Source organism: Heptranchias perlo, chromosome 3 (assembly GCF_035084215.1).
Source record: "Heptranchias perlo isolate sHepPer1 chromosome 3, sHepPer1.hap1, whole genome shotgun sequence".
In the NCBI taxonomy this organism is placed as follows: domain Eukaryota; kingdom Metazoa; phylum Chordata; class Chondrichthyes; order Hexanchiformes; family Hexanchidae; genus Heptranchias; species Heptranchias perlo.
The window spans coordinates 60,661,507-60,684,301 of record NC_090327.1 but is presented as its reverse complement, the minus strand read 5'-3'; the positions used below and the strand labels follow the sequence as shown (position 1 = coordinate 60,684,301).

The window sequence follows — 22,795 nt, the reverse complement described above, 5'->3', positions numbered from 1 at the left end:
TGCAAATTTATGGACGAACAGTGTAATCTATTCAAGAAGTTGGATTGCAAAATGCACACATCCCTGTGAAAGGCAAAAGAGTTACTTTTGGGGTGATACATCTATGGCCCACAAGAATGTTTATGGAAAGGAAAATCGGGCGGGGTGTATAACGGGCGACCGATTCGCCACTGCCCGTTTTACGCCCTCGCTGAAGTTGAAAGTTTTACCCATTGAATGGAATTCAAGTTAAAGGTTCTGAAACTTCCTTTCTTTTTGCAGTCCCAGGCAGTGATTATACTACCATTTTTTACTCACCTTCTACAAGAAGATCTCACAGTGCTTAGAAATGCCCTCGACCAGTTTGTAGCTGCCCATTTCCCTATGAAATCGGATGAATTTCCCAAGGGTACATTGAGGTACAACAACTACATTGACTGCGTCAAAAAAGTAAGTGCAATTTGTTGAGAGGGTGGATGATGTGTTTATTTTGGACTTTTGAATAGGGATAATTAGTTTAATGCATTCAGAGGAAGTGAATTAACATGCTTTTCTACCTGTTCAGGATTGGAAAGGTAAATTTCAGTTGTTTGGGGGAAACGGAAAAATGTGAGACAATTTTCATCCAGTGTTTATGAATGCACACAATTTAGGGAAGTGATCATGTGAGGTTCATTTATTTGGTGAGAGTGTAATTCAGTTGCAGGAACAATTCCAGCTGATGAAAGATGTGTGTATTTTATTCAGCTTTCAAACTCAATATTTTGAACTTGTTTCATATTGCTTGAGGTTTTTGCCCAAAAAACAGGCAGCTTTTTCACCTCCTCCTCCTGTCTGTGCATTGATAATATAATATTTTTCCCTTCTGCTTTTGCAATAAAAGAAATTTGGAGAATAGCTGCACCGCCTGATAGTGTTCCTGAATCTCTTACTACACGAGCAGGAGAGAATCATATTGTTGTATTGGTGATTAAGTCAGTGGAATCGGTGAAAGACAAAAAGGAGCCCAGGAGGCGGAAGACAATAAATTGGAAATTAAGTCAGGGAACTAGTACAATGAGAAAATAATGAGTTGATAGCATTATTGGTTTTCAAAATGAGTTAAACCACGGGGTTCAAAGACTTTTTCCCAACTTTTTTTAGCCAATAATTGTAAATGGTTCTTTCTCCTCGGGCACTGTTCCTCAACCTTTTAAAACTAGTGTTGCCACCCCCTCAAATCTCATCCTCAAGGGTCTGTGTCCATCTGCCCTTCACAGAAGCAAGTCTTCAGCCAATTCAATTCACTCCACATGATATCAAGAAACGGTTGAGTGCACTGGATGCAGCAAAGGCTATGGGCCCCGACAACATCCCGGCTGTAGTGCTGAAGACTTGTGCTCCAGAACTAGCTGCACCTCTAGCCAAACTGTTCCAGTACAGCTAAAACACTGGCATCTACCCGACAATGTGGAGAATTGCCCAGGTATGTCCTGTCCACAAAAAGCAGGACAAATCCAATCTGGCCAATTACCCAGCCTCTGACCTGCTCTCGTAGCCACAGTATTTATATGGCTGGTCCAGTTAAGTTTCTGGTCAATGGTGACCCCCAGGATGTTGATGGTGGGGGATTCGGCGATGGTAATGCCGTTGAATGTCAAGGGGAGGTGGTTAGACTCTCTCTTGTTGGAGATGGTCATTGCCTGGCACTTATCTGGCGCGAATGTTACTTGCCACTTATGAGCCCAAGCCTGGATGTTGTCCAGGTCTTGCTGCATGCGGGCTCGGACTGCTTCATTATCTGAGGGGTTGCGAATGGAACTGAACACTGTGCAGTCATCAGCGAACATCCCCATTTCTGACCTTATGATGGAGGGAAGGTCATTGATGAAGCAGCTGAAGATGGTTGGGCCAAGGACACTGCCCTGAGGAACTCCTGCAGCAATGCCCTGGGACTGAGATGATTGGCCTCCAACAACCACTACCATCTTCCTTTGTGCCAGGTATGACTCCAGCCACTGGAGAGTTTTCCCCCTGATTCAATTTTACTAGGGCTCCTTGATGCCACACTCGGTCAAATGCTACCTTGATGTCAAGGGCAGTCACTCTCACCTTACCTCTGGAATTCAGCTCTTTTGTCCATGTTTGGACCAAGGCTGTAATGAGGTCTGGAGCCGAGTGGTCCTGGCGGAACCCAAACTGAGCATCGGTGAGCAGGTTATTGGTGAGTAAGTGCCGCTTGATAGCACTGTCGACGACACCTTCCATCACTTTGCTGATGATTGAGAGTAGACTGATGGGGCGGTAATTGGCCGGATTGGATTTGTCCTGCTTTTTGTGGACAGGACATACCTGGGCAATTTTCCACATTGTCTGGTAGATGCCAGTGTTGTAGCTGTACTGGAACAGCTTGGCTAGAGGCGCAGCTAGTTCTGGAGCACAAGTCTTCAGCACTACAGCTGGGATGTTGTCGGGGCCCATAGCCTTTGCTGTATCCAGTGCACTCAGCCGTTTCTTGATCTCACGTGGAGTGAATCGAATTGGCCGAAGACTGGCTTCTGCGATGGTGGGGATATCGGGAGGAGGCTGAGATGGATCATCCACTCGGCACTTCTGGCTGAAGATGGTTGCAAACGCTTCAGCCTTGTCTTTTGCATTCACGTGCTGGACTCCGCCATCATTGAGAATGGGGATGTTTGCAGAGCCTCCTCCTCCCGTTAGTTGTTTAATTGTCCACCACCATTCACGACTGGATGTGGCAGGACTGCAGAGCTTTGATCTGATCCGTTGGTTGTGGAATCGCTTAGCTCTGTCTATAGCATGTTGCTTCCGCTGTTTAGCATGCATGTAGTCCTGTGTTGTAGCTTCACCAGGTTGGCACCTCATTTTTAGGTACGCCTGGTGCTGCTCCTGGCATGCTCTTCTGCACTCCTCATTGAACCAGGGTTGATCCCCTGGCTTGTTGGTAACGGTAGAGTGAGGAATATGCCGGGCCATGAGGTTACAGATTGTGCTGGAATACAATTCTGCTGCTGCTGATGGCCCACAGCGCCTCATGGATGCCCAGTTTTGAGCTGCTAGATCCATTCTGGATCTATCCTATTTAGCACGGTGGTACTGCCACACAACACGTTGGATGGTGTCCTCAGTGCGAAGACGGGACTTCATCTCCACGAGGACTGTGCGGTGGTCACTCCTACCAATACTGTCATGGACAGATGCATTTGCGACAGGTAGATTGGTGAGGACGAGGTCAAGTAAGTTTTTCCCTCGTGTTGGTTTGCTCACCACCTGCCGCAGGCCCAGTCTGGCAGCTATGTCCTTCAGGACTCGGCCAGCTCGGTCAGTAGTGGTGCTACCGAGCCACTCTTGGTGATGGACATTGAAGTCCCCCACCCAGAGTACATTCTGTGCCCTTGCTACCCTCAGTGCTTCCTCCAAGTGGTGCTCAACATGGAGGAGGACTGATTCATCAGCTGAGGGAGGACGCTAGGTGGTAATCAGCAGGAGGTTTCCTTGCCCATGTTTGACCTGATGCCATGAGATTTCATGGGGTCCAGAGTCAATGTTGAGGACTCCCAGGGCCACTCCCTCCTGACTGTATATCACTGTACCGCCACCTCTGGTGAGTCTGTCCTGCCGGTGGGACAGGACATACCCCGGGATGGTGATGGAAGAGTCTGGGACATTGGCTGAAAGATATGATTCTGTAAGTATGGCTATGTCAGGCTGTTGCTTGACTAGTCTGTGGGACAGCTCTCCCAATTTTGGCACAAGTCCCCAGATGTTAGTAAGGAGGACCTTGCAGGGTCGACTGGGCTTTGTGTTTTGCCGTTGTCGTGTCCGGTGCCTAGTGGTCTGATGCCGGGTGGTCCGTCCGGTTTTATTCTTATTATGACTTTTCGTAGCGAGATTTTACAACTGAGTGGCTTGCTAGGGCAATTAAGAATCAACCACATTGCTGTGGGTCTGGAGTCACACATAGGCCAGACCGGGTAAGGACGGCAGGTTTCCTTCCCTGAAGGACATTAGTGAACCAGATGGGTTTTTACGACAATCCGGTAGTTTCATGGCCATCATTACTGATACTAGTATTTTAATTCCAGATTTTTATTTAATTAATTGAATTTAATTAATTAATTGAATTTAAATTCACCAGCTGCCGTGGCGGGATTTGAACTCATGACTCTGGATTTTAGTCCAGGCCAGTAACATAACCACTATGCTACCGACTGCAGCGGTTCAAGAAGGCGGCTCACCACCACCTTCTCGAGGGCAATTAGGGATGGGCGATAAATGCGGGCCTTGCCAGCGACGCTCACATCCCATGAACGAATTTTTTAAAAAAAAATTTAAAATTTAAAAATTTGCAGACTTTGACAGTCAATCATACCATCCTCCTCCAAGACCTCTCCTCTGTTCTCTAGCTCCATGGGACTTTCCTTGCCTCGTTCCATTCTTACCTATCCAATCATAGCCAGAACATCTCTAGCAAAGGCTTCTCTCCCCATCCCCACACCGTCACCTCTGGAGCCCCCAAGGATCCTCTTCCTCATCTGCATTCTGCCCCTTGGTGGCATTATTCGCAGACATGAGGTCTGGTTACATTTGTATGCCGATGACGGCCTGCTGTACCTCTCCACCTCCACTGCCTGTTTGCTGTTAGGCTGCTTGTCCAACGTGAACTGTAACTTCCTCCAGTTAACATTGGGAAGACCGAAGCCATTGACCGGCCCCACCTCAAACTCCATACACTTGCCACTGATTGCATTATCCTTCCTGGCCACTGTATCGGGCTGAACCAGACTGTTTACAGCTTTGGTGTGCTGTTTAACCCTGAGCTGAGCTTCCGACCTCATCGCCTCTCCATCACAAACACTGCCTATTTCCACCTCCATAACATGGTTCATCTCCATCGCTACCTCAGCCCATCTGCCGCTGAAACCTTCATCTATGTCTTTGTCACCTACAGACTCGATTACTCCAGTGCTTTTCTGGCTGGCCTCTCATCCTTCTTCATCAGTACATTTAGTAAACCTTCATAATCTCTCTTTCTTTGGCCCAAAGTCTGATTCGCTTTTTCCTCTGTGAAGTACCTTGGGATGTTTTTCTATGTTAAAAGTGCTATATAAATGATTTTTTTGTTTTATTACTACTACTGTGCTGCCTACAACATACGTACAGTTTCCAAATAGTAGTGTTGTGACCGGACGCCTTGTTTCAAACCTGCAATTTAATTCATTTGGAAAATTGGACAAAATTGTGAATTAATTATTTGGGCTTTCAATATGTGTTGAGGAACTGCGTCTTACTGAGAGGTCTTTTATCATCATTCACTAGTCTTATTAACCACATTGTATTCTTCATGTCACTTAAGTTATATTTTATGATTCACAAATTTATTGCTTTGCTCAGATTGGTGTGTTTTCAATGTATTTTTCAGTTACTGGATGCCTTGGAGCTATCTCAGAGTCCAGTGTTGTTAAAACTTCTGACTACGATTCTGTGTCGTGACAGCAAACACATCATGGAAGAAGCATTTCAGATCTGTTTCCAAAATATAGTAAAAAGGTATTGCATGTTGTATACAATATAGAAAACTGAGAAATAGGGGGCTGTAAAAATATAAACGTTTGTGTTTTTAGCCCCCTTGATGTTTCAGGTTAATAAAACTTCGAATAAATTCTGATACCAATATACTGATGGTTTACGGTTACAGCTCCAATGCTTAAACTTAATATTAAATTTGTTATACTGGAGACTCCTTAAGATTAGCACGTGACCAAATATCAATATTTGTGCTTTGCCTTGAGCTTTAGTGTGATAGGCCAGCTTTTTGTTGGCAGACTGGTTTGATGGAAAAGAAGCACGTTGGCACGTTTTGACCATATGAGCACCTTTTTTGTCAGTTGTTATCTCCCAGTCCAGATCTTCTCATGCCATACGTTATCTGTAGCGAAAAGGGTTGATGGGCAATCAGTTCCCAGGGCTGCACCTGTGCTGCTTCAAACTGGCTGCTAGGATAGGCTAGGGTGATGACCAACTCTTGTTTCAAAAGAACATAATAGGAGCAGGAGTAGGCCATACCGCCCCTCGAGCCTGCTCCGCCATTTAATCAGATCATGGCTGATCTTCGACCTCAACTCCGCTTTCCTGTCGGATCTCCGTATCACTTAATTCCCCATGAGTCCAAAAACCTATCTATCTTAGCCTTGAATATATTCAATGGCTCAGCATCCACAGCCCCCTGGAGTAGAGAATTCCAAAGATTCACAACCCTCTGAGTGAAGAAATTCCTCCTCATCTCAGTCTTAAATGGTCGACCCCATATCCTGCGATTATGCCCCCTAGTTCTAGACTCTCCAGCCATGGGAAACAACCTCTCAGCATCTACCCTGTCAAGCCCCCTCAGAATCTTATGTTTCAATGAGATAGCCTCTCATTCTTCTAAACTACAGAGAGTATAGGTCCATTCTACTCAACCTCTCCTCATAGGATAACCCTGTCATCCCAGGAATTAATCTAGTGAACCTTTGTTGCACCGCCTCGAAAGCAAGTATATTCTTCCTTGGATAAGGAGACCAAAACTGCACGCAGTACTCCAAGTGAGGTCTCACCAAAGCCCTGTACAATTGTAGTAAGACTTCCTTACTCTTGTACTCCAACCCCCTTGCAATAAAGGCCAACTTGCCATTTGCTTTCCGAATTGCTTGATGTACCTACGTGCTAACTTTTTGTGTTTCTTGTATCAGGACACCCAAGTCTCTCTAGACACCAACATTTAATAGTTTCTCACCATTTAAAAAATATTCTGTTTTTCTATTCTTCCTACCAAAGTGAGTAACTTTACATTCCCCACATTATTCTCCATCTGCCACCTTCTTGCCCACTCAACCTGTCTATATCTCTTTGTAGACTCTGTCCTCATCACAGCTTACTTTTCCATCTAGCTTTGTATCATCAGCAAACTTAGATACATTACACTCGGTCATTTCATCTAAATCATTAAAAAAGATTGTAAATAGCTGAGGGCCAAGCACTGATCCTTGCGGTACCCCATTAATTACAGCCTGCCAACCTGAGAATGACCTGTTTATCCCTATTCCCTGTTTTCTATCCTTTAACCAATCCTCTTTCCATGCTAATATATTACCCCATAACCCATGAGCCCTTACCTTCTGTAACAACCTTTTATGTGGCACTTTATCGAACGCCTATTGAATATCCAATTATACTACATCCACTGGTTCCCCTTTATCTACCCTGCTAGTTACATCCTCAAAAAAAACTCTTAATAAATTTGTCAAGCACGATTTCCCTTTCATAAAACCATGTTGACTCTGCCTAATCATATTATGATTTTCCAAGTGCCCTGTTACAACTTCGTTAATAATGGATTCCTGCATTTTCCCTACTACTGATGTCAGGCTAACTGGCCTGTAGTTCCCTGTTTTCTCTCTTCCCTCCTTTCTTGAGTAGCGGGCTAACATTTGCTACCTTCCAGTCTACTGGGACCATTCCAGAATCTAGAGAATTTTGGAAGATCATAACCAATGCATCCACTTTCTCTGCAGCCACCTGTTTTAGAACCCTAGGATGTGGGCCATCAGGTCCAGGGGATATGTCTGCTTTTAGTCCCATTAGTTTGTCCAGTACTACTTCTCTAGTGATAGTATTTGTTTTAAGTTCCTCACTCCCATTTACCCCTTGGTTCCCCACTATTTTTGGTATGCTTTTTGTGTCTTCTACTGTGAAGACAGATACTAAATATTTGTTTAGCGCATCTGCCGTTTCCTGATTTCCCCATTATAATTTTTCCTGCCTCAGCCTCTAAGGGACCAGCATTTACTTTTGCTACTCTCTTCCTTTTTACATACTTGTAGAAGCTCTTACAATCTGTTTTTATATTTTTTACCAGTTTCTATTCTTTTTTTCTCCCTTTTTATCAATTTTTTCGTTGTCCTTTATTGGTTTCTAAAACTCTCCCAATCCCCAGGCTTATTACTCTTCTTGGCAACATCACAGGCCTCTTCTTTCAATCCAATACTCTCCTTAACTTCTTTAGTTAGCCGTGGGTGGATCACTTTTCCCGTGGAGTTTTTATTTTTCAATGGAATGTATACTTGCTGAGAATATTGAAATATTTCTTTAAATGTTTGCCATTACTTTTCAACTGTCGAACCCTTTAATTTCCCAATCTACCTTTGACAACTCGCCCCTCATACCTATGTAATTGGCTTTATTTAAATTTAAGACTCTAGTTTCTGACTTAAGTACGTTACTTTCAAACTCAATGTGAAATTCTATCATATTATGATCACTCTTCCCCAGAGGTTCTTTTACTGTGAAATTGCTAATTAACCCTATCTCATTACATAATAGAAGATCTAAAATAGCGTGCTCCCTGGTTAGTTCCATGACATATTGCTCTAGGAAACCGTCTCGAATATATTCCATGAACTAGTCTTCCAAACTACCTTTGCCAATTTGATTTGCCCAGTCTATGTGCAGATTCAAGTCCCCCATGATGACTGCATTTCCTTTGTTACAAGCTCTTATTTCATGATTAATACTCTGTCCAATGGTATAGCTATTCTTAGGGGGCCTATAAACTACTCCCACCAGTGTTTTCCGCCCCTTGTTATTTCTAATTTCCACCCATATTGATTCTACTTCCTGATCTTCCGAGCTAAGATCCTTTCTCACCACTTGTCCTTATGTCATCCTTTATTATTAGGGCTACACCCCCTCCTTTTGTATTCTGCCTGTCTTTTCTAATTGTCATGAACCCTGGAATATTTAGTTCCCAAACTTTTTGCAACCATGTCTCTGTAATGGCTATTAGGTCAAACCCATTTATCTCTATTTGTGCAATTAATTCATCTATCTTGTTACGAATGCTCCATGCATTCAGATAAAGAGCCTTTAATTTTGACTTTTACCATTTTTTCCTGCTTTGACCTTACTTGTTGCACTATTATTGGTAAACTCTCTGTCCCTTCCTGCCACACTCTGTTTATCTTTACCTAAATCACTACATTGTTCTATTGTCTTAACTTTTCACATTAGAATTCTAAATTTCCCCTCACCTGACCCCCCCCCCACCCCCCAACTCCAATTTTAGTTTAAAGCTCTATCTACAGCCCTAGTTATTCGATTTGTCAGGACACTGGTCCCAGCCCGGTTTAAGTGGAGCCTGTCCCATCAGAACAGCTCCCTCTTTCCCCAGTACTGGTGCCAGTGCCCCACGAATCGAAGGTTTCGTGAGTGGTTGCCCAATAATATTGATTTTTGGAACTTAGACTGGTGAAAAGTCATGTTTTCACTTTTTTTCTACATGCAAGCACTGGTGGGTCCATCCATGCATTTGCCTGTGTTCATTATTTGACAACTGCAACCAAAGTTCAGAAAGTAAAACAATATCTAAAAAGATCAGGCATATTTTGGAGTTGGGGAGAGGGCGTGAATGGTATTTGAGAGCAAGGCTGGTCATTCAGAAAGAGTGCCACACCTATTGGGCCGGATTTTGCTTTGAGTGGCAAATAAACGGCACCCACCACTCATTAGAGTTAGACTTGCCTGTAGACTTTTCATGGACTTTTGCACTGGAAGTTCCTCTGGCCAGGACCTCAATCCAGCGCAGTGTCCCTTCCCAGGCATCTGTGAGCTGTGTGAATGGGGCAAGCAGCAGTGTATCCCCTTAACCAATCAGATTGAAGCGTGTTAATAAGCCACACAGATACAGAACCAGGAAGTGTAAGTTATAATAGTAAATTCAATGTCAAGTCAGTTACAGAAAGCAAAATAAAGAGAGGGAAAGAAATATTGAATTAAAAGACAGAGATAAAAGAGACAAAGAAAAAGTTTTTAAAAAATTAAATTAAAAAAAAATGTCCAACAATTAAATCTGAAGGAATGAGATTCCATACTTGTAAAAGTAAATTTTCAGTGCCAGAGAGGTTGTTTGGCAGACACTTATGACTTACTGCTCCACGTGATATCAAGAAACGGCTGAGTGCACCAGATACAGCAAAGGTTATGGGTCCCGACAACATCCTGGCTGTAGTGCTGAAGACTTGTGCTCCAGAATTAGCCATGCCTCTAGCCAAACTGTTCCAGTACAGCTACAATACTGGCATCTACCCGACAATGTGGGGAATTGCCCAGGTATGTCCTGTTCACAAAAAGCAGGACAAATCCAATCCGACCAATTACTGCCCCATTAGTCTGCTCTCAATCATTAGCAAAGTGATGGAAGGTGTCGTCGACAGTGCTATCAAGCGGCACTTACTCACCAATCACCTGCTCACCGATGCTCAGTTTGGGTTCCGCCACGACCACTCGGCGCCAGACCTCATTACAGCCTTGGTCCAAACATGGACAAAAAAGCTGAATTCCAGAGGTGAGGTGAGAGTGAGTGCCCTTGACATCAAGGCAGCATTTGACCGAGTGTGGCACCAAGGAGCCCTAGTAAAATTGCAGTCGATGAGAATCGGGGAAAAGTCTCCAGTGGCTGGAGTCATACCTAGCAGAAAGGAAGATGGTAGTGGTTGTTGGAGGCCAATCATCTCGGCCCCAGGACATTGTTGCAGGAGTTCCTCAGGGCAGTAACTTGGCGCAGCCATCTTCAGCTGCTTCATCAATGACCTTCCCTCCATCATAAGGTCAGAAATGGGGATGTTTGCTGATGATTACAGTGTTCAGTTCCATTCACAACCCCTCAGATAATGAAGCAGTCCATGCCCCCATGCAGCAAGACTTGAACAACATCCAGGCTTGGTCTGATAAGTGGCAAGTAACATTCATGCCTGGCTAGTAACATTCGTGCCAGACAAGTGCCAGGCAATGACCATCTCTAACAAGAGAGAGTCTGACCCACCTCCCCTTGACATTCAACGGCATTACCATTGCCGAGTCCCTCACCATTGACCAGAAACTTAACTGGACCAGTCACGTAAATACTGCGGCTACAAGAGCAGATCAGAGGCTGGGTATTCTGCGGCGAGTGACTCAACTCCCGACTCCCCAAAGTCTTTCCACCATCTACAAGGCACAAGTCAGGAGTGTGATGGAATACTGTCCACTTGCCTGGATGAGTACATCTCCAACAACACTCAAGAAGCTCAACACCATCCAGGATAAAGCAGCCCACTTGATTGGCACCTCATCCACCACCCTAAACATTCACTCCCTTCACCACCGGCGCACCATGGCTGTAGTGTGTACCATCCACAGGATGCACTGCAGCAACTCGCCAAGGCTGCTTCGACAGCACCTCCCAAATCTGCGACCTCTACCACCTAGAAGGACAAGAGCAGCAGGCACATGGGAACAACACCACCTGCATGTTCCCCTCCAAGTCACCCACCACCCCAACTTGGAAATATATCGCTGTTCCTTCATCGTCATTGGGTCAAAATCCTGGAACTCCCTACCTAACAGCACTGTGGGAGAACCTTCACATGGACTGCAGCGGTTCAAGAAGGTGGCTCACCACCACCTTCTCCAGGGCAATTAGGGATGGGCAATAAATGCTGGTGTCCGTTTTTACTGTAGAGGATACAAATAACATGCCAGAAATAATTATGAATCAAGTGAAGGGGAGGGAGGAACATAAAACATTTACAATTACCAGGGAAAGTGTTCTGAAAAAATTGTTAGAACTGAAAGCTGACAAGTCCCCAGATCCTGGCGGGCTTCATCCTAGGGTCTTAAACGAAGTGGCTGCAGAGGTAGTAGATGCATTGGTATTAATTTTCCAAAATTCCCTAGATTCTGGAAGGGCCCCATCAGAATGGAAAATAGTGAATGGAACTCCTCTATTCAAGAAAGGAGGGAGACAGAAAGCAGGAAACTACAGACCAGTTAGCTTAACATCTGTCATTGGGGAAAATGCGAGAATCTGTTATTAAGGAGGTTACAGCCGGGCACTTGGAAAATCTCAATGCAGTCAAGCAGAGTCAACACGACTTTGTGAAAGGGAAATTGTGTTTGACTAATTTATTAGAGTTCTTTTGAGGAAGTAACAAGCAACGTAGATAAAGGAGATCCCATGGATGTGGTGTACTCGGATTTCCAGAAGGCATTTGACAAGGTGCCACATCAAAAGCTACTACACAAAATAAGAACTCATGGTGTAGGGGGTAAGATATTTGCATGGATAATGGATTGCTTACAGAGGAAAATGGAGAGTAGGCATAAATGGGTCGTTTTCAGGTTGGCAAGATTTAACGAGCGGATTGCCACAGGGGTTAGTGCTTGGGCCTCATTTATTTACAATCTATATCAATGACTTGGATGAAGGGACCAAATGTATGGTTGCTAAATTTGCTGATGACACAAAGGTAGGTAGGAAAGTAAGTTGTGAAGATGACATAAGGAGTCTGCAAAGGGATATAGATAGATTAAGTGCGTGGGCAAAAATTTGGCAGATGGAGTATAATGTGGGAAAATGTGAACTTGTCCACTTTGGCAGGAGGACTAGAAAAGCAGTATATTTAAATAGAGAGAGATTGCAGAACTCTGAGGTACAGAGGGATCTGGGAGTCCTAGTACATGAATCACAAAAAGTGAGTATGCAGGTACAGCAAGTGATTAGGAAGGCAAATGGAATGTTGTCATTTATTGCAAGGGGAATGGAATATAAAAGTAGAGATGTTCTGCTACAATTGTACAGGGCATTGGTGAGACCACATCTAGAATACTGTGTGCAGTTTTGGTCTCCTTATTTAAGAAAGGACATAATTTCTTTGGAGGCAGTTCAGAGTAGGATCACTTGACTGATTCCTGGGATGAGGGGGTTATCTTATGAGGAAAGATTGGACAAGTTGGGCCTATATACACTGGAGTTTAGAAGAACGAGAGGTGATCTTATTGAAACATATAAGATCCTGAGGGGACTTGAAGGGGTAGATGCTGAAAGGATGTTTCCCCTTGTGGGAGAGACGAGAACAAGGCCACAGTTTAAAAATAAGGGGTCTCCCATTTAAGACAGAGATCAGGATAAATTTTTTCTCTGAGGGCTGTGAGTCTATGGAACTCCCTTCCTCAGAGAGTGGTGGAGGCAGGATCATTGAATATTTGTAAGGCTGAGTTAGATAGATTCCTGATTATCAAGGGAGTCAAAGGTTATAGTAGGTAAATGGGAAAGTAGGGTTGAGGTCGCAATCAGATCAGCCATGATCTTATCAAATGGCAAAGCAGGCTCGAGGGGCCGAATGGCCTACTCCTGCTATTAGTTTGTATGTTGATATGGCCCTGACCCTATCCAGAATCATCTCTTTGGCCCCTTCTGGGCCTGACTTTGGGTGGTTTCCACTGCTCTCATTCCTTCCATCTTGATGCCTAGCCACCATTCAATGACTCACTGCTTTCAGAGTTGAGATTCTGAGCACAGCATGTGAGGACCATTCAAAATATTAGTAAAATTGGTTGTTGATTTTGCAGTAGTTTTGAGATTGCATTGTGGTGTGGCTGAACAATTTCATTTTTTAAAAGATGTGGCTGCAGAGACAGTGGATTCATTGGTTTTGATCTTCCAGAATTCCCTAGATTCTAGAACGGTCCCCATGGAGGGAGAGAGAAAACAGGGAATTATAGGCCAGTTAGCCTGACATCAGTAGTAGGGAAAATGCTAGAATCTATTATTAAAGATGTAATAACGGAGCACTTAGAAAATCATATGATTAGGTAGAGCGAACATGGTTTTATGAAAGGGAAAATGTGACAAATTTATTTGAGTTTTTTGAGTATGTAACTAGCAGGGTAGATAAAGGGGAACCAGTGGATGTAGTATATTTGGATTTTCAAAAGGCATTCGATAAGGTGCCACATAAAAGGTGGTTACACAAAGTAAGGGCTCATGGGATTGGGGGTAATATAGTGACATGGATTGAGGATTGGTTAATGGACAGAAGAGAGAAAGTAGGAGTGAACAGGTCATTTTCAGGTTGGCAGGTTGTAACTAGTGGGGTGCTGTAGGGATCAGTGCTTGGGCCTCAGCTATTTACAATAAATATTAATGACTCAGATGAAATGACCGAGTGTAATGTATCCAAGTTTGCTGATGATGCAAAGCTAGGTGGGAAAGTAAGTTGTGAGGTGGATGCCAAGAGTCTGCAAGAAGGTGGCAGATGGAGTATAATGTGGGGAAATGTGAGGTTATTCACTTTGGTAGGAAGAATAGAAAAACGGAATACTTTTTAAACACAGAGAAACTATTAAATGTTGGTGTTCAGAGGGATTTGGGTGTCCTTGTACACGAAACACAGAAAGCTAACATGCAGGTACAGCAAGCAATTAGGAAGGCAAATGGTATGTTTGCCTTTATTGCAAGGGGGTTGGAGTATAAGGGTAAGGAAGTCTTCCTGCAATTGTACAGGACTGGTGAGACCGCACCTGGAGTACTGTGCGCAGTTTTTGTCTCCTTACCTAAGGAAGGATATACTTGCCTTAGAGATGGTGCAACAAAGGTTCACTGGATTGATTCCTGGAATGAGAGGGTTGTCCTATGAGGAGAGATTGAGTAGAATGGGCCTATACTCTTGAGTTTAGAAGAATGACAGGTGATCTCATTGAAATGTATAAGATTCTAAGAGGGCTTGACAGGGTAGATGCTAAGAGGATGTTTCCCCTGGCTGGAGAGTCTAGAACTGGGGGACATAGTCTCAGGATAAGGGGTTGGACATTTAGAACTGAGATGAGGAGGAATTTCTTCACTGAGGGTTGTGAATATTTGGAATTCTCTACTGGAGAGGGCCGTGGATGCTCAGCTGTTGAGTATGTTCAAGACTGAAGTCGATAGACTTGTGGACACTAAGGGAATCAAGGGATATTGGGATCAGGCAGGAAAGTGGAGTTGAGGTTGAAGATCAGCCATGATCTTATTGAATGGTGGAGCTTTCTTGAGGGGCCCAATGGCCTACTGCTCCTATTTCTTATGTTCTTGTGTTCTTAATTTGGATATATTTAATTACTTTTGCTTTGTTTAGAGCGTAGAGTTCTAATTTGCATTGAAAAATTAGATCTTTTGTTCATTTGTATTAGGGGTACCTGTGAAAAGCAAGTGGCCCTGCTGGAAGCTGCATATGAGATGTTTGGAAATGAAGGAATGCTTCCTAATACTACTAGGCTGTCTGTTATGGACCGTTCTCTTCTCTCACTTATCGCCCACTGCAGTTTAGATGCTTTAAGGGAGTTTTTCTGCAAAATTATAAATGATGTCATGGGAATTGTACAATCCAGATTCATGAAGGTAATCAGTGAATAGTTTTCATGTTTGTTACAGCTTTTATTTAATTGTAATATGAATTTCTCAAGTGCAGTTTCATTTTCAGTTACTGTGATCATTTCCTCTAATGATGCACTGTTTTTTGTTTAAAAAATGGGTGCAATAGAATTGAAGTTTTGTAAATTATTTCAGATAAAACTTCAAAAATTCTTGTTTATTGCAGACAAGTGAGTCCTCCTTTGACAACCAGTTGACAAAGAAAATTGGTTGTTACAAGCTGTTCGAAGTCATGTACACACGCCTGCCAAAGAATGATGTCTACACAGATGTGTCCAGGATAATCCAGGCTTTCCATTGCTCGGGTAACATAGAGGGCAACAAACTTTCAAAGATTCTACTGAAGTAAGGTTTTTGATCCCTAAAGCAGACAATAATTGTATGAAAGCTCTTAAATTTTCCTTTGCCATTTGTATAGTTTGAAGATGTTTTTCATGGTTGTCATTGCTTATACACAGAAGTGTATGTAAGTATTTATTGATCTTCCTCATTTGTTCTTTATCTACATTCAAACCCAATAACGTCTTATCTCATGGAATCACAGAATATTACAGCGCAGAAGAAGCCCAATCGGTCCAGCAAATCTGTACGGTTTTATTTCCACGTGAGCCACTGAGTCTAATCACATTCTCCTGCTCCCTCCCCATACTTCAATGCTACTGTTTTTCTAGCTAATTCTCTTTTCAAAGAACTCTGCTTTAACAATGATTTTTGAAAGAGAATTCCACATTCTCATCACTGTCTGTGTAAAGAAAGGTCACCCCTTAGACTTCTCGGCTCTAGTGAAAAAGCCCCAACTTCTTAAATCTTTTCACAACTTACCCCTCATCCCTGATAACATCTTGATGAATTTACACTGAACCTTTTTTATTGTCTTATTCCTGCTCAAGAGGAGGCATCATCAGGCACTGTTGGATAGGGTGGTGATTTAGAATTCAGTAAAGCATAATGGTAGGCATCATTGCACGGTCTGTGAAATACTTGTTTGGCTTTTACTTCATTTATTTCTCTTATTTTCTTCTTGTTTCTCCTCAAGCTGCAGGCACATTTTGCTCAATGATTGCAGTGACCACCATTGATAGAATGAGCTCTTTGTTCATTAGCTGGCCAGAGCCAAGTGACTCATTCTACGTGAGCTATGGTCATTTTCTCTGTCAACCTTTAAGGTTTTATCTCGTGTGTTGTGCAAGACAGCTGCATGAAGTAATTTGCACACTTTTACAAACTGGTGTATTGATGTAATAGCTCAAGATAACTAGCACTTTGAATAGAGAAACCCAAGAGTGGTGAAAATCTGAAATCAATACTGAAAATTCTGGAAAGCCACAAGGTTGATCTGAAAGAGAAAGACAGATCAATGCTTGTTAATTTGCATCCAAATATTTTTTGGATTGATCTATTTCAAAATTGTGAAAACTGTAACAGGCTGTTATCGACCCGTGTGTCAATTAGACATGCAGACTATGGTATCCAAACCAGTTTAGTTTATTCACCCCCGATGGGTCTTTACTTACAGCAACGAACCAGACAGTCACAGGTATTATCTTAGGTGCTTCACGCTTCTCCGTGTGGATTTCCGTTGTACAATGTACCAGACAGTTTCTCTCTTACCGAACTCACCGAGTCCCATCATTTCCCCAGCCTTTTGTACTCGCAGGCTGGGAGTCGTTAAAGGTACTCAAAGGTCAACAACCTCTTAAAGTGGTACCCCGATTGCGGATACAACTCTCACTCTGTTACAGAACTTTAATCTGTCTATGTGAAGGATTATTTTGAATTTGAAAAATTCTAGGTTGCTATATTTCAGATATCCAATAGGTAGCTGGTTCATTGTTCCCATCCTGTGAGGTTAACCTGGGGCATGATGTTATTTGGTTGGGGGGGGGAGGGGAATGGAATTCCTGACTAGAAACCTGGAAGTACGGGTTTCCCAGGCATCCATATGATTTTGACATAAGGACGTCTTTTCTTTTTGTACGTTTCCCGTCTGACAGGCCAGCCTGATTGACAGGCTGGTCTCAGTCGGACGGGAGAGCAGCCAGCGAGAGGACGGGAATCGGGGTGAAGGGGGGGGTGGCCAGTCACTGGGGGGCTTAGTCGCCTTGGGTGGGGGGGCTGTGTTGGTCGATTTGTTTTTGTCGAGTAGCTGTAGGTAGACTTATTACGCCTGGGGGAAGTACTCCTGCTCCTCCGGGCCCACAAGCAGTGCTATAAAGGCACTTACCTGCAGTTTCAGGCCTTCTCTCCTCCTCTCACGTGACGACAAGTAGAAAGCCCAGGAATTCTGACCCCCAGGGGTTAAAAACAAAAAATTGGTAAAAATGGAGGCCCGCACCCTCCTTGATACCTTTTACTGTCTGACCCGCTTCCTGAGAGCGGGTTGGTCGCTCGTCATGCCTCCGTTAAAACCAGAAGTGTCCAACATCCAGTACTGGATGAGCCAAAATTTCCTTCTTCTAAATATTGGGAAGACCGAAGCCATTGTCTTTGGTCCCCGCTGCAAACTCCATCCCCCTCCCTGGCCACTGTCTGAGACTGAGACTGAACCAGACCATTCGCAACCGCGGCGTCCTATTTGACCCTGAGCTGAGCTTCCGAACACACATCCGCTCCTTCACCGAGACCGCCTACTTCCACCATCCATGACATCACCTGTCTCTGCCCCTGCCTCATCTCATCTGCTGCTGAAACCCTCATCCATGCCTTTGTTACCTCCAGACTGGACTATTCCAATGCTTTCCTGGCTGGCCTCCCATCTTCCACCCTTCATAAACTTGAGCTCATCCAAAACTCTGCTGCCCGTGTCCTAACTTGCACCAAGTCCCGTTATCCCATCACCCCTGAGCTCGCTGACCTACATTGGCTCCCGGTCCTGGAATGCCTCGATTTTAAAATTCTCATCGTTGTTTTCAAATCCCTCCAAGGCCTCGCCCCTCTCTATTTCTGTAACCTCCTTCAACCCTACAACCCTCCGAGATCTCTGCGCTCCTCCAATTCTTGTCTCTTGTGCATCCCTGATTTTAATCGCTTCATCATTGGCAGCCATGCCTTCAGCTGCCTGGACCCTAAGCTCTGGAATTCCCTCCACAAACCTCTCCACCTCTCCTCCTTTTAAGACGCTCATTAAAACCTTCCTCTTTGACTAAGCTTTTGGTCGTCTGTCCTAATAGCTCCTTATGTGGCTCGGTGTGAAATTTTGTTTGATAGTGCTCCTGTGAAGTGCTTTGGGACGTTTTACTATGTTAAAGACGCTACATAAATACAAATTGTTGTTTAGATTTTGAAAATTTTTACTGCACCCCCCCACTTCCCCTGAACCCACCTGTTTCTCCCATTTAAAATCATGCCCCTGGTGTCTCAATGTAGTTTGGGTTTGAGCTCATAATCCAGGCTGACACCTCTGTCCAATACTGAAGGAGTTCTGTATTGCCAGAGAGATACTGTAATTTTGAATGAGACATTAAAATTCAGTCTTGTCTGCCTGTTCAGGTGCATTTAAAGATCCCATAGCACAATTCGAAGAGGAGCAGGGAGTTCTCTCAGTGCCTTGGCAAGCATTTCTCCCTCAAACAATACCACAAAAAAAGCTGAATAGTTGACCACTCGCATATCATTGCTGCTAGTGGGGTTTTGCTGACCGTGAATGGTTGCTGTATTTGCCTACTTAACAACAGTTGTTGCAGATCAAACAAAAATGTAATTTATTGTGTGAATTACTGAGGCATTTCAGTGTGATGAGGCACTATGCAATATTAGTGATATTCATATGAAATTGATCGGCCTGTCATAGTACTTACACAATTTAAAACCAGGATTTTTTTTGTGTAACATTGACTGTTTATCATGAAACATTTGCTTGTGCACTTCACATACAAATAACAGGAATGTGTTTGTGTTTTCCTTCTGTCCTGCGAAGGTCCTGCTATGATGCAGTTACTGAAAACATGGCTGGTGAAACTCAGCTCCTGGAGAAGAGGAGACAGTACCATTGTGCTGCTTATAACTGCATTATTGCTGTCCTCTGTTGTATTTTCACAGAGGCTAAATTTTATCAAGGCTTCCTTTTCACTGAAAAACCAGAGAAGGTAGGATGGCATCCTAAATTTAAAAGTAAAATTCTTCGTGAAATTAAGTCACTTTTTAGTTGTGTTTCCCTCTCTGGTGTTAATATTAGTAACAGTTGAATTAATAGTGCAATAATAGACTGGAATGTGAGCATCTTTGGAAATGATTGTTGCAAAACTTGTATTTGAATTAGCAGTATTTTGTGCCTTTTTTAATTAACGCCATTAATCCCTGTGGTATGGAATAGAAAGTTGTGGTTTTCTTTCTGTGATTTCCCATACCGCAATTTGAAGATCCTGGACATCATCGGTAAATGCCAGACATTTGGTAGAAACTTAGAATTGTATATTGCAGAAGTGTACACTGCAGAAGGAGGATATTTGGCTCACCATGCCTGTGATAGCTCTCAGGAAGAGCTATGCACTTAGTCCCATTCCCCTGCCCTTTATCCGTACCCTTTTTTTAAAAAAAAATCAAATACTTATTTAATTCTCCTTTAAGAGCTATTATGGATTCTGTTTCCATCACTGTTTCTGATGGGGAATTCTATGCCCTAACGTTCCTCCGCGTAGAAAAATTCTAATCTCCCTTCATTCTTTTTGTGACCTTAAATCTATACCCTCAAGTTAGCGACACATCAACCAGTGTAAATTGTATTTTCCTATTCACCTATTCAGAACCCTTTATAACTTTTTTTTATTCGTTCACGGGATGTGGGCGTCGCTGGCAAGGCCGGCATTTATTGCCCATCCCTAATTGCCCTCGAGAAGGTGGTGGTGAGCCGCCTTCTTGAACCGCTGCAGTCCGTGTGAACTTTTGAAGCATTTCTATTAGTTTGTACAAAACATTGTTTAGGCCTCTATTCAAGTAGTGTTTGTGGTTTGGATGCCCAATTTTAGAAAGGACATTAAAGCTACAGTGCAACTTCAACAGGATAATACCGCAGATGGGAAACTATAATTATGAGGGCGACTTGGGATACTGGGACTATTTCCATTGCAGCATAGAAGGCTAAAAGGAGATTTAACATAGGTTTTGAAAATTATGGGGAGTATTAATAGTGAATCAGGGGAGATTATTTCTGCTGGGGAGTCAATGACATTAGGTCAATTTAAATTTGTCACTGATAGAGGAGAGAGGTTAGAAAAAATGTCTTTATGCAGAGGGTTGTTGGAGCATGGAATGTTTTGCCACAGGGAGTGATTGGTGAAGATGCCATTGCATCATTTAAGGGAAACTTAGATAAATATTTGAAGCAAGGGAAGAGAGAGCAGGACAGTGCTATTGGATTTGGATTGCTGTAACAAAGAACTGGCATAGACAGGCAGAATGGTCACCAGTCCTGTAAACGTTGATGGTTCGATAGATCTTAACCTTCTATGTACTAATGTAAAAAGCCCCAATTTCTCTAATCTCTCCTACCTCAAGTCTCTCGTCCCTGGTATCATCTTTGTGCATCTTTTCTGCAACCTCTCCATGGTTTTGATATCTTTGCTAAAGTAAAGTACTCAAAAGTAATCACTGTACCTTAACTACAGCATAACCAATGATTTGTGTAGGTTTGGTCTTATCTCTTCTCTTTCGCACTCTATATATCCCCATTTATAAAACCTAGAATCTTACAAGTTTTTTTTACAACTTTTAAACATTTCTTTATCTGAACCCCTAAGTTGTCTTCTATTTCTACTCCTTTTAAAGCTTTATTATTTAATATATATTTTCTCTCCTTATTCTTCCTCCCAAAATGTATCCCGTCACATTTCTCTGCATTAAGTTTCATCTACCATCTATCTGCCTAGTCTACTGAAGTCATTTGTCATAGTTAATCACATTCCCTATTTTTGTGTTGTCTGCAAATTTTGAAATTGTACCCTTATTCCTATCTGTCTTTCTATACATATTGAGAAGAATAATATCCCAATACCTTGGGTTCAATTTTAGCCCCCAAGTCCAGGTGGGGAGGGGGGTAGATAAAATCGAAGAAATCCAGCGCAGGAACGAATCCTGGCTCCAACCCACCGACTTCCGCATTTGACCCAGACGCATCTGGGTGCGCGCGCTTCGGGAAGCCAGCGGGCTGATATTTAAACTAGTAATTAACGGAGTTGAACTTGTTAAAGTATTTAATTTTATGTTTATTGAGGCAGGCGATGGATTTTAACTCTGCCTCAATGTGTTTCCCGGGCCCCTGAAACATGCCGTGGAAACAGAGGCAAGTTGCAGCCAGCAGCCGTCTGAACATTTAAATCAGTCTTTGACAGATGGGGATAAAAGGTGAGTTTTTGCAGCAGGGCACTCAGTTCTCTCAGACAAGCCTTTGGCTGGAAATTCTTAGTGTTTAGACTCTCACTTCTTTGTTCACATTAAGAATTCTTCTGTTCAGACATATTTACCTACTTTTTGGACCCCCTCAAACTGACACCATCGGGATGGGGGATGCAATGATTCTATTCAACAGTATATCTGAGGAGGAGGAGGAGGCACATCATCATCTGTGGCAGGCACGGCGTGCCATTCCGGGACTTGCAGTTCCATGAGATATAGTTGCGCCACAAGGACCTGCAGAAGAACAGAAAGGGGAACAACGGAGGGCCCGACGTCGCATGAGGCACTACCCGTGTGAGAGGGTCGACAGACAGAGGCTGAGCTTCCTGGACACCTCTTGAGCAGTGCTTACGAAGGCTCAGAGTGAGTCACCAGGTGGTCGCAGACATCTTCATGCAGAGCGACACCCAGCTCGGGCCTGGTGGCATCGCATTGCCCATGGCAGTTAAAGTCACCACTGCCCTCAATTTCTTTGCCTCCGGATCCTTTCAGGGTGCCACCAGTGACATCGCCGAGGTCTCACAATCATCTGCACACAAGTGTATACGACAGGTCACGGATGGATTGTTTTGCAGGATGCCCCACTACGTCAACTTACCCACTGAAGACATCACCCAGACTGAGAGGGCAGTGGATTTCCACTCTCTGGCTGGCTTCCCACTGGTAAAGGGCGCAATCGATTGCCCACACGTAGCAATCCGAGCACCTCCACATGAGCCAGGACTGTTCAACAGAAAAAGATATCACTCTATCAATGTGCAGTTGGTTTGCGACCACCCGAAGAGGTTTCTGCAGGTGTGTGCCAAATTCTCTGGCAGCTGCCATGATTCCTTCATTCTGCGCGAATCCAGCATCCCGGCCCTCTTCCACGCACAAAACAGACTGAAGGGCAGGCTCCTTAGAAACAAGGGATACCCCCTGCAGACGTGGCTCATGACACCTGTGAGAAACCTCACCAGCGAGGCACAGCATCGGTAGAACGACAGACCTGGTGGTGATGTGACTGTCATTGAACATGCTATAGGGTTGCTCAAGATGTGATTTTCGGTGCCTGGATCGATCTGGGGGAGCCCTTCAACATTCACCAGCGCGAGTGGGTAGAATTATAGTCGTCTGTTGCATTCTGCACATCGCTCAACAGAGAGGATGAATCAGTAACTG

General features: G+C 43.6%; 1 protein-coding gene across 2 annotated transcripts in view; it reads left to right on the top strand.

The window, feature by feature from the left end:
• Positions 1 to 22,795, top strand: part of prkdc (protein kinase, DNA-activated, catalytic subunit) — a 253,759-nt gene that overhangs the window by 92,303 nt on the left and 138,661 nt on the right. For both annotated transcript variants that reach the window (XM_067979911.1, XM_067979910.1), the window contains exons 39-43: positions 262 to 429; positions 5,402 to 5,529; positions 15,004 to 15,211; positions 15,411 to 15,589; positions 19,161 to 19,329. In XM_067979911.1, coding sequence (XP_067836012.1) covers positions 262 to 429; positions 5,402 to 5,529; positions 15,004 to 15,211; positions 15,411 to 15,589; positions 19,161 to 19,329 — 852 coding nt within the window. The remainder of the gene's footprint in view (positions 1 to 261; positions 430 to 5,401; positions 5,530 to 15,003; positions 15,212 to 15,410; positions 15,590 to 19,160; positions 19,330 to 22,795) is intronic.